This window comes from Crocodylus siamensis, chromosome 6 (genome assembly GCF_052110815.1).
Source record: "Crocodylus siamensis isolate JL-2025a chromosome 6, ASM5211081v1, whole genome shotgun sequence".
Lineage (NCBI taxonomy): Eukaryota > Metazoa > Chordata > Crocodylia > Crocodylidae > Crocodylus > Crocodylus siamensis.
Window position 1 is genome coordinate 96,377,873 of NC_143400.1, and position 14,435 is coordinate 96,392,307.

Genomic DNA, 14,435 nt, shown 5'->3' on the forward strand with positions numbered 1-14,435 from the left:
CCCGCTGCTCCAAGCGGGACCAGCCCCAACTGCATCATCCCAGCCACGGCTTTGTCTACCCGGGTCTTCAAAACCTCCAAGGATGGAGACTCCCCACCTCTCTGGGGAGCCTGTGCCAGTACTTCACTACCCTGCTTGTGAGAAAATTTTTCCTAATATCCAACCTCAACTTTCGTTGCTGCAATGTGAGCCCATTGCTCCTTGTCCTGCCATCTGCCCCCACTGAGACCAGCCCAGCTTCATCCTCTTTGCAGCCCCCCTGCAGGGAGGTGACGGCTGCTATTCAATCCCCCTCGGTCTTCTCTTCTGCAGACTCAATCAGCCCATTTCCCTCAGCCTCTTCTCACCAGGCCTGTCCCCCAGCCCCACAACCATTTTCATTGCCCTCCACTGGACTCTCTCCCATGTGACCACATCCTTTCTGCAGTGGGGGCCCACAGCTGGACACCGGACTCCAGATGTGGCCTCCCCAGTGCTGAATAGAGGGGAGGAATCACTGCCTTCCATCTCTCCAACAATTGCTTTAGTATTGTCCTGTACTCAAAAAATGATTGAAAGCTTAGAGCTTGCCTTTTCCAAGGGGCGCCTTGAGTCTACAAAAGTTGAAAACCACCGGTTTAGAGAAACAAACAGGCCCTCGACCTTCCAGCATCACAAGGCAAGTAAAATATAAAGAAACCCACTTTTCTCCCCTTTTCACCTCATGGGTTTGCAAGCCAGGCTCATGAGTTTCGGTCGGCCTGGCTGATTATCTCTGCAGGCTCAGATGTGACATAAGCGTGAAGCTTTACTGTTGTCACATAGCCCCAGAGCTCTCCATAGCCCATCCTGGCCCCGATTTTGTGTGTGCACATCCACAGTCTTGCCTTCTGCTGGAAATCATAGCATGCGGACAGGGAACAGCGACACTGATACCTTAAGCCCAGTCCCACATCCTGCACCCATGCTGTTGTTTGTAATAATGCCTACACTTGGCACCTGTGGGCCTGGTGGGTGAAAACTGGCTTTAGTTTTTGTACCTAGCTACTGGTTTTGGGAACCAGGGTGATAAGAGCTCCAAAAAAACCTACGGAGACAAAATAGTCATGCCCTGGTCATCATCCGTGCAGGCATCTGGACATCGGCTTTGTAAGCACTATTGTGTGACATGAATTGCATCATAAGGTGAAGATGCAATAACCTGAGAGCTTCAGCAATGCTGTCTACTCATTACAAACAGCTCTGTGAGATGTGTGGGTTCAACAGAGGCATCACTTCACCATCTAGTGTGTGGGGAAACTAAAGCACTAAGATAGGTGTCTTTGCCAGGGTTACATAGGGTGTCGGTAGCAGAGGTGGAACTGGAGTTAAGGAGTTCCTAGATCCCAGTCCATCATTGAATCTAATTACCCAGAGCTGCACTCAGGTTGCTCCAGCCTTTTCATCCAGCTCTTTTGCAAATCTCAGCTCCAGACCCCTACTGAGGGTCAAATCTCTGAAGGGTCAAGGATTTTCTCTCTCTCTTTTATGCTTCCAGCCCCCCGCCCAGAAATATAAAGGGCAGAAATGAAGGTGGTTTCCTCCCAGAGTGATAAACCTGTCAGCAGTAAAGCTCTTTTTCCAACTGTTTATTCATGCATTTGAGTTTTTATGGATAAAAAGCAATGTTTTAAACAGCCTTCCTGTCCTTCCCGACAGAATCAGGTTTATATCCAAGCCGTCCCTCAGGCCCTGCCTCTGCCAGTTCTCATCTCGTCTCCTCTCACTCGCTGCCTCCTTCGGAAAGCCAGAGTCAACAAAACTGGAATTCTTCATGTAAATGAAAATAAGAGTCAAAAACAAGCAGACAAAACACCGCCACCACCGCCCTTTGGCAACGGCTCGTCTCTCGTTCCACCCTGGACTCTGGCTGTGACCAACCCACGTCCCAGCTGCCTGCGGAGGGTTTAGACTGAGAGTGTGGTCAGGGGTAGAAAGGTAAGAAAGATTTATTAACTTAAGAAAAACACAACTATGCGTAATAACAAGACAAATGATGGCAGACAAAAGCAATTCGTGTCGGCAACTTATCGGCAGTCCCTCTGATGCCTGATACACAGCAAGCTTCTCTTTCCACAAAGTTCAGCAAAGTCAGGCGTCCCCGAGCAATGCTGTTTGAGGGGTGCCGGGAAGGACCCTGGAATGCAGTTCTTGGGCTCCTCGAGGTCCATGAGCCCACTGATCCAGGCAACAGCTAACTAATCCTTTTCACAGAGCTGCATCTTCCTTCTAAAATGTTTCTAGATATTTCAGCTAATTTATAGCTTCTGAAGGACACTGATAATGTAAGACCGCTTCGATTCGTTTTTTCAACTGTCCATAGACTGACCAATAGCAATACAAGCCTTGCATTCCTTTGATAAGGTAATTTTAACTGTGCCGCAGGGCCTTACTACTTCTAGGCTTTGCTAAATTTACTAGGCCTTACTTTATACAAGGCCTCATTACATCTTAAACTTTAATTAGGCTTTTAGCAACAACTTATAGCTTAATATCTAAACAAATACAGAAAAAAACACTTCATCAAATCTTCAGAGAGCCTTCAGCAAACACTTTTATCACACAGACGTACTTTTCAGCTGCCACAACCCAGAGTTCAGAGCACTTTGTTCTAGCCTTCCAGGGAGGCTCATTTGCAAAGTTCAGCTCCAGCTCTGAGTTCAGCTTTTAGCCCCATTCCCCTAGAAATCAGTAGTGTAACTAAGGGAGATGAACTGGGCACCAGGCCTGGGTGCTTTTCGGGGGGACTGTAAAAATAGCAGTCTGCCACTGATGCCCGAGGCAAAAAAGGGCCAATTTCTCCTGATTTTTTCCTTCCTTTTTTTGTAACATGATCACTTCATGCCATCCCCAATCACAACTGCATATCGTGAGGCATTTTTCAGAGTCCAAACAGGGAAGCTGAGGATGAAGATAAAAGCAAAACCTAGCCCGTCCTATGCACCTCATCAGCCCACCCTATACTCCTAGTCCACCCTATGCACCTAGCCCACCCAATGCACCCCATCGGCCCATCCTACACACCTCATTGGCCCACCCTATGCACGTAGCCCACCCTACGCACCTCATCGGCACATCCTATGCACTTAGCTCGCTCTATGCACCTCATCGGCACATCCTGTACACCTAGCCCACCCTGTGCACCTCATCAGCACATCTTATGCACTGAGCCCACCCTATGCACCTCATAGCTCATCTTCTGCTCCTAGCCCATCCAATGCACCTCATCAGCCCATCCTATGCACCTCATTGGCCCACCCTATGCACCTCATCGGCTGCCCAGTGCTATGGCATGGATGGAGCATGTGTGTGTGCATGCATGCATGTGTTTCTGCCCCTTTGTATGCAGATCTGAGGAGGATGCCTTCCTGCTCCATTGGCAATTTATAAAATATTTGCTGCAAAGCTTAAGTTTTCATGCAAGCACCAATACTCACATCAGGTAGGGCTGGCGGGGCCCTCTGGATGTCCCACCTAGTCCACCTCCCTGTTGAAGGCAGGATCATGCCTGTCTAAAGCATCCTAGACAAGTATTTGTCTATCCCCTTCCTAAAACTACACACTCTCACCCTGTCACACAGTGAAGAGGCCCTTTGCCCCAAAACACCAAGAACCCCCTAGTCTCCCAGAAGGGATGAAACATAATCCCTGTCCTAGCCCTTGGAGGGCTGTTAAAACCCCCCAAGGACTTCAGCCACCTGCATGTGCTTTCAGCACGACCCAGGCTCCTTTCTCCGGGCAAGAACAAGGGCATTAATTGCCTAAGGCTGATTGGCTACAGCAGCTTGGTTGCTTAACGTGGCCTCTCAGGCCCTCCTCCTTGCAGAAAAACCAATGTATGTACTGTAACTCTCTGGTCTTTGTCCAAGGGGACTTCATGCCAGCAGAGAGGCACTGGCCATGAAATGAGGCCTCCCCAGCTTTGGGGGCCAGGGCTGGGAAGTGTCAACTTTTGCCCCCCCCCCCGCCAAAGCGGCACTGAGCAGCGACGGGGATGCGGTTTTTCCTTCAATATGTCGCCTGCTTCTTTGCCTTCTTCTCCGCTGGGTTTCTGATCACGGCGGCCTGGACAGACTGCTGGATGGTGAACATCGATGACTTGCTGGAGGTAAGGCCGGGATGAGGACCAACAGTGCTCCCAACCAAGTGCTTCTGGGGGAGGTGGGGTGGGGTATGAGGTGCCTAAAAACTCCCCCTGGTATCATTGCTTTGCTGGTTGGAGCATTTCCCCCTCTTGTCTTGGGGGGACAGACAGCCTGGAGAGCGGCATCTGGTTTAGGGAACTGCTGACTGTGATAAACTTTACTGCACGGGATCTGCCCTTGGAAAACCCTCCAGGCTTTGATAGCGCTACTCCGGATTGACCCTGGAGTCCCATTTCCCCATGGTTTCCCAGTATGCAGAAGCGGAGTAGTTTTGTCCTGTCGATTCTGTAGGACAAAGAGTCCAAACTTGCTCCTAGGATGCCTGGGGCTCTCAGAGCCGATATACCCTGGAAGATGTCAGTGCATTTGCAAATATGAAGTGCCTCCGAAAGCCCGGCAGCGACAGCTAGGGCTAAAGGAGCTGGGGCATTTCCAACATTGTGCTCTTTGCAAAAGCCCCTGCTTTGCATAAGCAGGATGAAAGTGCTCCCATCTTTCCAGCTGAAATCTTTGCTTGCTCATTAATCAATGAAATAAAAAATGAAATGAAATCAAAAGGGTTTCCCTGGATTGATGCGGCAGCTTCAGAGGTGAGAATCTGGCGTTTCATTGAGGAGCACAAGGCAAGGGCCTAAACAAAGAGAGATCCAGATGCACTGGCTGGATCAGACCTGAGCCTGCATGTATTACACGTCTTAAAGGCTTTACGTTCCCAGCTGACAGCAGGAGGGTGAAACAAAACAAGACCAAATGGCAGGGAAAAGATGTTTTCCCCTAACAATGAGATAAATCTGAACAATCCCTGTGCTCACATCTGGTACTATGGCAACTGAAATGCATAGTTATATATCCACCGATATTACATGTTATCGTTGATACGCCAGGTAACGAGACGAAACCAAAGGATGGTTGATTGTTTTGCTCAGCATGCCTGAGTGTTAAGCTTATATAGATTTAAGGAGCAGTCCCCACAAGGGATCTTGGAGGTTTTGAAGACCCAGGTAGACAAAGCCTCAGCTGGGATAATGTAGTTGGGGCTGGTCCTGCTTGGAGCAGGGGGTCGGACTGGATGTGACCTCCTGGGGTCCCTTCACACCCTCCTTTTTTATGAGTCTAAGTGTCAGTAGACTTTATCCACCGATGCCCACTCAGGATCTGGCCTTGAACAGGAGAAATCAAAAGTCCTCACCAGCTTTTGTCCTTCCCATTTCTGCCGAGTGTGCTGTGTCCTTGACCCAGCAAAGGAAATGCAGGGGGCAGTGGAGCAGCCCACGAAGTATTGAGACAAAGCTCCTCAATCTCTTGGGCTACAGTTCCAACGTACTTTCCGGGCCTTGCTTTTTAGTACGAGTTAAGGAGGGAACCGCTGGCTCTTTCCAAGCAACACAGCGATGATGAGTAATCCAGTGCATTAACAGAGGTGGTTTAACCTTGTGTTCCCAGCACAAAGGCACCTCCGTCCGGGGCTCCTCTGAGTGCTCCGTTAACACGGGGTTTCGGTTGACACCCGGCCCTCGTCTCACAGACCTGCCCTGAGCGTGACTATCAGATGAGCTCATCAGGTGCCCTTGGTGTTAATACCTGATGGGATGAGCTCCCTAATGCCACTAATGAGCCCATTGCCTTGCCGAATACGGGCACACGGGTAGATGACCAATGGCTGGGTGAGCTGGAAGTGGCAGTGCTGGTGGGTGCAGAGGAGGAAGAATCCCTCGCCTTTTGGTTTGTAGGGGAAAGACCTGTAGTGTCTGAGAGACTCTCGTGGCTTTTACTCTGCCTGGCTAGTGTGTGCTAGTGTGAGCATCACTACGCTCCCAGGCGGGTGTGCAGAGCAGCGCCGGAGGGGCTGGGTGCACTTGGGTAAATAGGATTATGCAAACCGTGCACTAGAAGCTGCTCTCTCAGGAGCAGAAAAAGTCCCTGGTGCAGCCGGCTTTGGCGTTATGACCATCACCCCTACTTTCTCTTCTCGCAGACTCATGTCACAGAGCACTTGGAGTCCACCAATAACAGTTATCTGGTTCACAGGGAACCGGCTCAAAAGTACTTGATTTTCCAGGTGGATTTTGGAGCCGTTCCAGACAATATTCAACTGGATTAGTAGGTTTGCATGTCTTCGACCAGGGGGCAGCAACCCCAGCCCGGGTCAGCCCACGTGGCTGGATGGTGCTTGCCCACGTGGCCCGCAATGACCATCCTGGTGTGCTGCCTGCACGCACTCATGCTGTCTTTCTTCAGGTGGGTACAAAGTGCCAGGGCCTGTGGTGGGAATGCATCACAAGCGTCTTTGATGGGATTCAAACCTGCGATGAATATGGCTCTATGCTGGCCGAGCACCCCGGTACATAGCCTTCAGGTTTCCTTCATAAGCTACAGAGCATTTTGTATCCTCATCCTCATCCCCTCCCTCCCTGGGCAGTTTAGACATGGTGCTATTGTGGTGCTATTTAAACAGCGAGGTTTCAGCCAAATCCATGGGCTTTGATCAGGTCCTACAGCAGCTTTGGCCTTCAGCCTTAGCTTCAGCATCATGCTCCGATTTCTCTTTCTTGAGAAGGACCCAAAAGAGCCTATAAATGTAAAAGAAAATGGCTCAGTCATGATGACGGGCATGACAGAAAGCCGCTTGGGGCCTCCAAAGCAGCATGCAGAGTCAAAAACACCCAGAGCTCTTCCGCTGTAACAAGGTCATTTGATGCAGCAAATTTCCAGTGACCACATTGCATTGCTCGAGCAATGCAGCGTGCATGGTGGTGATAAAAGAAAATTAACACCCTTCAGCTTCCACCCCAAAAAAAGATTGGTTTGGGCCTTTAACAGAATTCATGTGGCTTTGATTTCCCCCTGTGCAAGTCAGAAGAGCCCAGCTAAGGCTCAGCTTCCCCATCCAGCCCTGACTGCAGCTCATCTTTCCGTTCTGGTATTGAAAGAAGTAGTGGGCTTCAGAGTCGCAGAAGCCTCAAGTCTTTGATCTGCCACAATTGCATTTAAATCTGAAAGGCACTGGGCCCCCGGCAGTGGGAAGAGTCCAGCTTTTGGCTTGCTTTCTTCTGCTTTGCAACAAAAAAATGTGACATTTTCCCCAGTACTTTGTTTTGTTTCACTGGGGAGAGCCCCCGTTCCTGGGCAAAAATGAGAGCCGGTGGCTCAGATAGTGCGAGAAAATGTGAATTCACCCACTGAAGCCTAACCAAATATTTGGAAGCGTTTAGGTGAACAAAAGGATCATGTTTTTGCAACAGAGCTTGAAAGACACAAATCCACTCCTTTTGACATTTATGTCTGAGCTCTAGGGAATATGCAGCCTTCTTCCCTGTTTGAGTTTCTCTTTTGCCAAGAGGTTGCTGCAGCACTACGAGCGTCTCCAGGTCTGCCTGTGTCTGACAGGTGCATGGGGCTGGCATGGCTAAGGCATGTTAGCTTCCATAGCCCACATCACACAAGGCAGGGAGGGCACCGCCACCTTAGACTACCCTGACTGATCAGGTATCCCTTGGGGTTGACTGGGGGCAGCAGGAGGAGATGTAAACTCATTCCTCAAGAGTTAGGGTGAGATGCACGAACCCTCCTGGTGCTACCCCACCCTACCCCAGTCTAAATACCAGTGCTGGGAGTGCCCACGGTCTGGGAATCACCTTCAGGATGTTCCCTTAAAAATTTCAGAGGGACCCAAATCAAACCCTGGAACCAAAAGCACTTTGAAAACCTGCTTTTTGATGTTTGGTTAATTGGATCCACTTGCCCACCCGTGACCATAGATGGCCGTTGCTTATTGCTATGGCCCCAATCATCTGCTCATGAACGCTGCATGGACAACACGTGTCTACTCACCCGTCTTTTCTAGCCTGTTTCTTTCCCCTCCCCAGGCAAGGTCTGTACTGTAGCTTGGTAAAGAGTAGAGGTATAACTTGTGTGTGAGCTCGATGCCGAATTATATAGGACTGAATTAAGCACAGGCTCAGACCTGTTCAATTTAAACCTTTTATTGTTTCACAAAGTCATAAACTAAAGGAGGTCTGTTGGTTCACGAGGTTCCCAAATCGAGCCCTTGCTCTCTAACCCGGAGGCTAGGTGCGGCTGCCTGATTCAGTAGTCTCAGAACTGGTCAACAGCTCATTTAAAAGGAGTCCCTTATCTTTTTTTAGGCAAAAGATACAAAACTGTCCCCATGGTGGAAGTGAGGCATCTAACATAACTTTACTATTAGTTATATATGATAACACTTATACATATGCATTTTCTAATTCTTACTTCTATTGGTTATTTAGTTAACTTATCTATATTATAATATCAGGTGATACGCTTTGTATTATAATCATTACGCTTCTTATGTTAATTCTTAATGACCTTTATATTTCTTATGCTAATTTTCTATAACCTAAATACATTATTCATCTATATGTTTTGCTGGTTTTTGCAGGGTTAAAATGTCAAAACTGACATAATTTGCGGTTGTTTTTTCGTCATTGCGGTTTAGCCATGCAGTTTCCTATTCTTAACAATGTAAGCGGCATGTCTGCTATTTTTATCATTGTTTAAAGGTCAGAAGTTCAGTATTTTCATCTAAGGGTCAGAAAGTGATTACTGATTTTTTTGCAAAAATCTTGTTGGTCTAACAAAATATTATCTCTACGACGAGTCCCGATTGCCTTTTCCTCTAGACCAGTACAGCTACAACCTGAATATTGGATATATAAAAGAGCTGAAGGATAACTATAAGCCTGCCTATGCAGTTGCCATCCTCCAAGGTGCACATAGCAGCGTATGGGTGAAATCTAAGAGAATAATGTGGCTGTTTAGAAAAATAGGCTGATTTTGGCATAAGGAATTTAAGTATTTCACCTTAAGGTGCTCTCAGCTGAGCTCTCCAAAAACCTCTCTCCTCTGTCTGAATATTGCTGCCAAGTGGCAGAGATCCCCTGGGATAGGATTTCATTCAGTACAGGCCGGCCTCAATTTACATGGCGGTTACGTTTTCGAAAAAACACCGCGCAAACAGAAATCGCCTAAAAAGATACACAGTTAGTTGGCCGTGCATAACTGAAATCATGCCAAAAAAAATACTGTGTAAATTGAGGCCTGACTGTACTGCACTCCATCCCCGCTGTGTAAAAGTGAATCCGCACCATGTACAAAAAAGAAAGGGTTACAATGAATTGACTGAAACTGTGCAAAAAATACCGTATACATCAAGGACTGACTGTACCCCGTCATACCCTGCTCCCTTATTTTCAAGGAGCCAGGTTTTCACTCCAGGAAAGGGCTGCTGGTGAAACCTGGTGCTCCATCGCCTCCGATTTCTTGCTGTCTTTTCCTTGCGCCGTCCCGTCCTGCTCCTGCGCTGCAGTGAAGCTGGTGCTGACCCGAGCCATGATGATCACAGCCGACATCTTGGCAGGATTCGGATTCACCTTCCTGCTGCTGGGTCAAGTTCCTCACCGACGAGCCCAACATCAAGCTGGTGTCGGGGGTTACGCTGCTCACGGCAGGCGTGTGCCCAAGGCAGCCGTGCAGCCACGGACGGCGTTAAGGACAGCGGAGGTGCATGCAGGCCTTCCCTGGGATTCGCAAGAGAGCAGGTGCGCGGGGAGCACGGTGGGAAGGGTGCTCCAGCGCTCTTTACAGGAGACGCAGGTGTAGTGCCCGGCTGTGCCACATGTGATCCTAGACGTGTCCCTCAGCCTCCTCGCATGTCATTGCCTTACCTCTAGCGTTGGAATAGCAGCGCTTCCCTCCCTCCCAGCTGAGAAAGACATCAGAGAGAGTGAGGGGCTGAGTGCAGGGCAACCCACAGAACTACAGAAGAGAGATACCATGTCTAGCCCCTCCGCTTTCTTTACGTGACTTCTACCGATAGCAAAATCTCCCTTTATTTCAGCCTGTCCACACTTGAGTCCCAGCCCAAAAGTTAAGAGGTTTATGAATATGTAACATGTTTGGAGATCCAGTTTTGGGCAGCCGAGCGGCTGTTAGAATTAAGCTCGGTGCATTTTGAGAACTTTCTGTTGAAAGTTTCCCCTTTTTTCTGGCAAAATTCAGCATTCACTTGAGAAACGTTGCCAGCGTATTGAAGGCAATGCAGCTCTGAGCAGTGTGCGAGCAATGCTGCCAAGCAGAGGGGCAGGGAGATGGAACTGCCAAGTGTGCAACTGTTCCCTCTTTATCAATACGTAAGGACATACTGAGTGTGTATGTGTGTGTGTATATATATGTATGTGTGCATATATGTACATATATGTGTGATGTGTGTATGTGTGTTATATATGTGTGTGTATATGGGTCTATATATGTTATATGTATATGTGTGTATATATACGTAATGTGTGTATATGTGTCGTGTGTGTATGTATGTGTGCAGGTATACATATGTGTGTGTGTGTGTGTGTGTGTGTGTGTGTATTCCCTCTTTTTACACTGAAATTTTAAAAATTCCCACCAGTCGATGTGTGTATAGCATAGTTGAGAAAGCAAAGCCCTCACATATGAATTTTGCCCTTGAATAATGTGGGGGCACCCTCCAGATGAAGCCAGTGGACACCAAAGGATGCATTGGTCTCAAGCTGCAGCAAGGGAAGTTGAGGTTGGATATTAGGAAAAACCTTCTTGCTGGGAGGCTGGTGAAGCACTGGACCAGGCTCCCCAGAGAGGCGGTGCAATCCTCATCCTTGGAGGTGTTGAAGGCCCGACTAGACTAAGTCTTGTCTGGGATGATGTAGCTGGGGCTGGTCCTGCTTGGAGCAGGGAGTTGGATTAGATGGGACCTCCTGGGGTCCTGTCCAACCCCCCTTGTCTTTGACTGAATCAGGAGACAGTAGAGGGCAACTCATGGAAACTTGACGTATTTAACCGTTCTCTCTGGGGACCTTCTCTCCTGTCCTGCAGGCATCCCAGGCCTCCTTGGCTCGGTGCGGTACGCTATTGGTGTGTATGTGGAGCGCTCCTCTCTGGCCTTGCACAATGTGTTTCTTGGTATCCAGTATAAATTCGGCTGGTCCTGCTGGCTTGGAATGGCTGGGTCGCTGGGATGCTTCCTGTCTGGGGCCGTGCTCACCTGCTGCGTGTATCTCTTCAGAGGTAAGAACCCAGGGCAATACTTAAAAGCAAGGAAGATAGGAAGAATGGTCTCTCTGGAGCATTTGCAGGTGCCCAAAGCAGTGGGATTTTCTTTAGGGCCATGTCTGGAGTGAGTTTGGTCTTTGTGACCACTAGATGCTTGCCATCTCTGCTGAGGCTGTCAGGGTTGCCGATCAGCTTCGAACAGGACCGAGGAGGTTCATTCACTGAAGAGCTAGCAGGCACGACTAGTTCTGGGTCACTACTGCTGCAGCCTATAAAAAACAGACCTCTTCTCTCCATCATCATCATCTGAGATGGTGAAACACAACTCAGTGTCTTCAGCTGTGCAATGGGCACTGTGTTTATTAATGCCTGACCTATCTTTGCGAAGTGCTTTGCAGTCCCCAGCTGGAAGCTGAGGAGCAACGATGGCCTACAATGCCTCGTTAATTGGAAGCGTCCCGGTCCTGTGTCTGGTGGGCAAGTTGCAAATGGAAATGAGGCAGCAGAATAGACACTTAGGGGAGCTTTAGACTCTCCATCATGGGAGGTGTTCAAAAAGACGGTGGAGAGTCACAGGTTGGGGGTGATCTAGGTGTAACTATGCCTGTATTGTACGATGGGGATTTTCCTGGAGATACATTACAGAGAGTGTTACCCCCACCCTTTTCTGCTACTGTGTCAGGGTCTTTTTAAGTCTTCCCAAAACCAATGACTAGGTCACACCAATGCTCTTGCTGGGACTTAAAGCCGGAGGGTCCTGGCTGGAGGGTCTTGCCCCTCTGCTCAGGGTCAAATCGATGCCACATTTGGGGTCAGGAAAGAATTTTACCCCCTGGTCAGATTGGCATGGACTGGGAGGGTTTTACCTTTCTCTGTAGCATGGGTCATGGCCTCTACCCAGGACCTCTTGAGTATGTATTGACAACATTTTATAGAGGCAGGAGGTTGGCTGCTGTGGTTCCCCTGCAATCAGGATTCGCCGTAGAGATGATGTCTTTTATTAGACCAACAAGATTTTTGCAAAAAAAAAAAAAAAAAATTCTTTAATCGTGCTTTACTTGTGGCGGGTTTGGGTGTTTGGTCTGTGTTGTGGGTAGTCTTACATAGATTTAGATGATGGATTTGCCTGGGATGGTTTGCATGGGGCTGATCCTGCATCAGGGAGGGGGTTGGATAAGGGGGCTCCCTTCCAGCCCCATTCCTCTATGACTCCTCTTTCTATCCTTGGCTCTGGGAGGTTTCACTCTTCTCGCTCCCTGAGGAAGATGTTCTCCTGAACTGGCACCACTGTGGCAAACGTGTACTGTCCATCTTCTCAGACAGCCACTGCCCAAATGTGGACACCAGAGTGTGAGGAGCAGAAGAGGGTGAGATAAAGTACTCTGCTCTCAGCTTTCTCTGTACCGTCAGAGCCCGGGACTCTAGTGATTGCAAGACAGATGCTCAGTTCCCACTCAAAGAGATGTGGCAGAAAGAAAAATAATCAACAGCAAGGATGCAACCTCAGAGAATTAAGGACTCCCACTGGGTTGAATACGGAGAGGTGCCAAGCACCTGCTGAGCTAACTCAGTCTGTCAGACTGTGGCTCACAAGGTTTGATGCAAATTAAATCAGCTTCTTACAGGATCAGGCCCTGATATTCTGTATAAAAACCCTCAGACAGTAAGACAGAGCTGGTGTGTGCCTGATAACATGCTGCCAGCCCAGGGAGAAGGGCTTTCGCTAGGAGAAGGAGCTAGTATCTGAAACCTGGGGAGCTGGTCCCTGAGTGCATCCCCTTCATGAGAGCAGCAGTGTGTTCAGGCAGAATAAAAGGGGTTGTATGAAACTCCACCACCGCTGTCAGAGTCTGGAGCCTGTGGATATCCTAGCGGGGAGCACGCTACTAAAGAAGATGCAATCAGCCCTGTGACTTGCCAGCCTCGTCCTTCTGCATTTTGCAAGCTTTAAACCGTCCCCTGCAATAAGCTTGGTCTTCAAGATGGGCTGAAACCAGGAGAGGAGCTTTATCTGACCTGGGAAAACAAAGGCACTCTTCATGCCCTGATGCTTTGCAGCTCAAAAATGCTTTAAGAAATGCCGAGAGAAGGAAAAGATGAGCGCAGGAGGAATAAAGCAGGTGTGATTCAGTCGCTGAGCCTGCCGAGAGCAGATGCGAAGGTATGGAAGAGAAAGCAATGCAAGTCACCCTCCAGCTGTTTCTCCGTGAAGGTGTGCACCTGTGAGTGTACACAACAGGGAGAGAAGGCAATACTGCATCCAAAATCATCCTTTTTGCTCCTGTGGTTCAAACCGCTGGAGACCACCTGGTTGCAAAAGAGGTTTAATAACTGCCACAAAAGGGAGGGACTTGGGGCTACACCAAGCACGTTTTCACAGCTCAGGCCAGACTGGGCCATTTCACTGGGCTACAAGACCCACGATCCCCTGATCCTAGGACTTAGGACCATCGGGCTAGAGGGGACCTTAGGGACCACCAAGTTCAGCCCCCTGCTCAGATGCAGGAAGTGCTGTTCCCCACATCCCAGACCCACGCCTGCCCAGCCTCTGCTTGGAAACTTCCTGTGGTGGGCCAGTAGGGGGCGCTCCTGTGTTGAGCCGCCCACCTCCCTGCGCCCGACCACCTGCCAGGCTCCGAATGCCTCCCTGGGGACGCCTCACGTCTGGCCGCCCCCTCTCCCGGAGCACACTCGCTAGTCTGGAGGTAACGTGCTGCCACCACCCCGAGAAGGGACTGTCTCGGCCCTGTGTCCTCGGGAAAACACAGGCCTAATGTCCGATGGGTACTCGACCCAGTACAGGCACTTGGGGCACTTCCCCAAGTCAGGGGGCAAAAAGCAAAGTCTCCCTTAGCCGCAGACCTAAGGGGTCTCTTAGGCATAATTTAGACCCACCCCTCAATAAGCCTCCCACACCAGTCAGAAAGGAGAACTTTATTGATTACAAGGGGTAGGGGAAACTAGGGTACAGGATTGAGCAATATCTTAGAAATCCTAAAGAGCAAACAGTGTGGGTGAGGTAGCCTTTTGATCACGCATCTGTGTTACTGCCAGCTAGATATCTAATCCGATTGAGTAGCTCACTCACAAGCATCTTCCAGAGGCCGATGCAATTCCCCTCTGTAAGCTGGCGGTTTCTAGCTAGTGAGTTTGGGGGAGAAAGCCAATTTTAGATGGTCGTGCTCCTCTGTGTCCCCTGCATGGCTGCTGCTT

At 49.2% G+C, this 14,435-nt stretch overlaps 1 protein-coding gene across 1 annotated transcript in view; it reads left to right on the forward strand.

Moving 5' to 3' along the window:
• The first annotated feature begins 4,012 nt into the window (after positions 1-4,012).
• Positions 4,013-14,435, forward strand: part of CLDN16 (claudin 16) — a 41,254-nt gene continuing 30,831 nt past the window's right edge. The window contains 6 exon segments of the mRNA XM_090054146.1: positions 4,013-4,126; positions 6,402-6,504; positions 9,511-9,589; positions 9,591-9,652; positions 11,046-11,243; positions 12,450-12,589. Of these exon segments, the coding sequence (XP_089910272.1) occupies positions 4,013-4,126; positions 6,402-6,504; positions 9,511-9,589; positions 9,591-9,652; positions 11,046-11,243; positions 12,450-12,589 (696 nt within the window).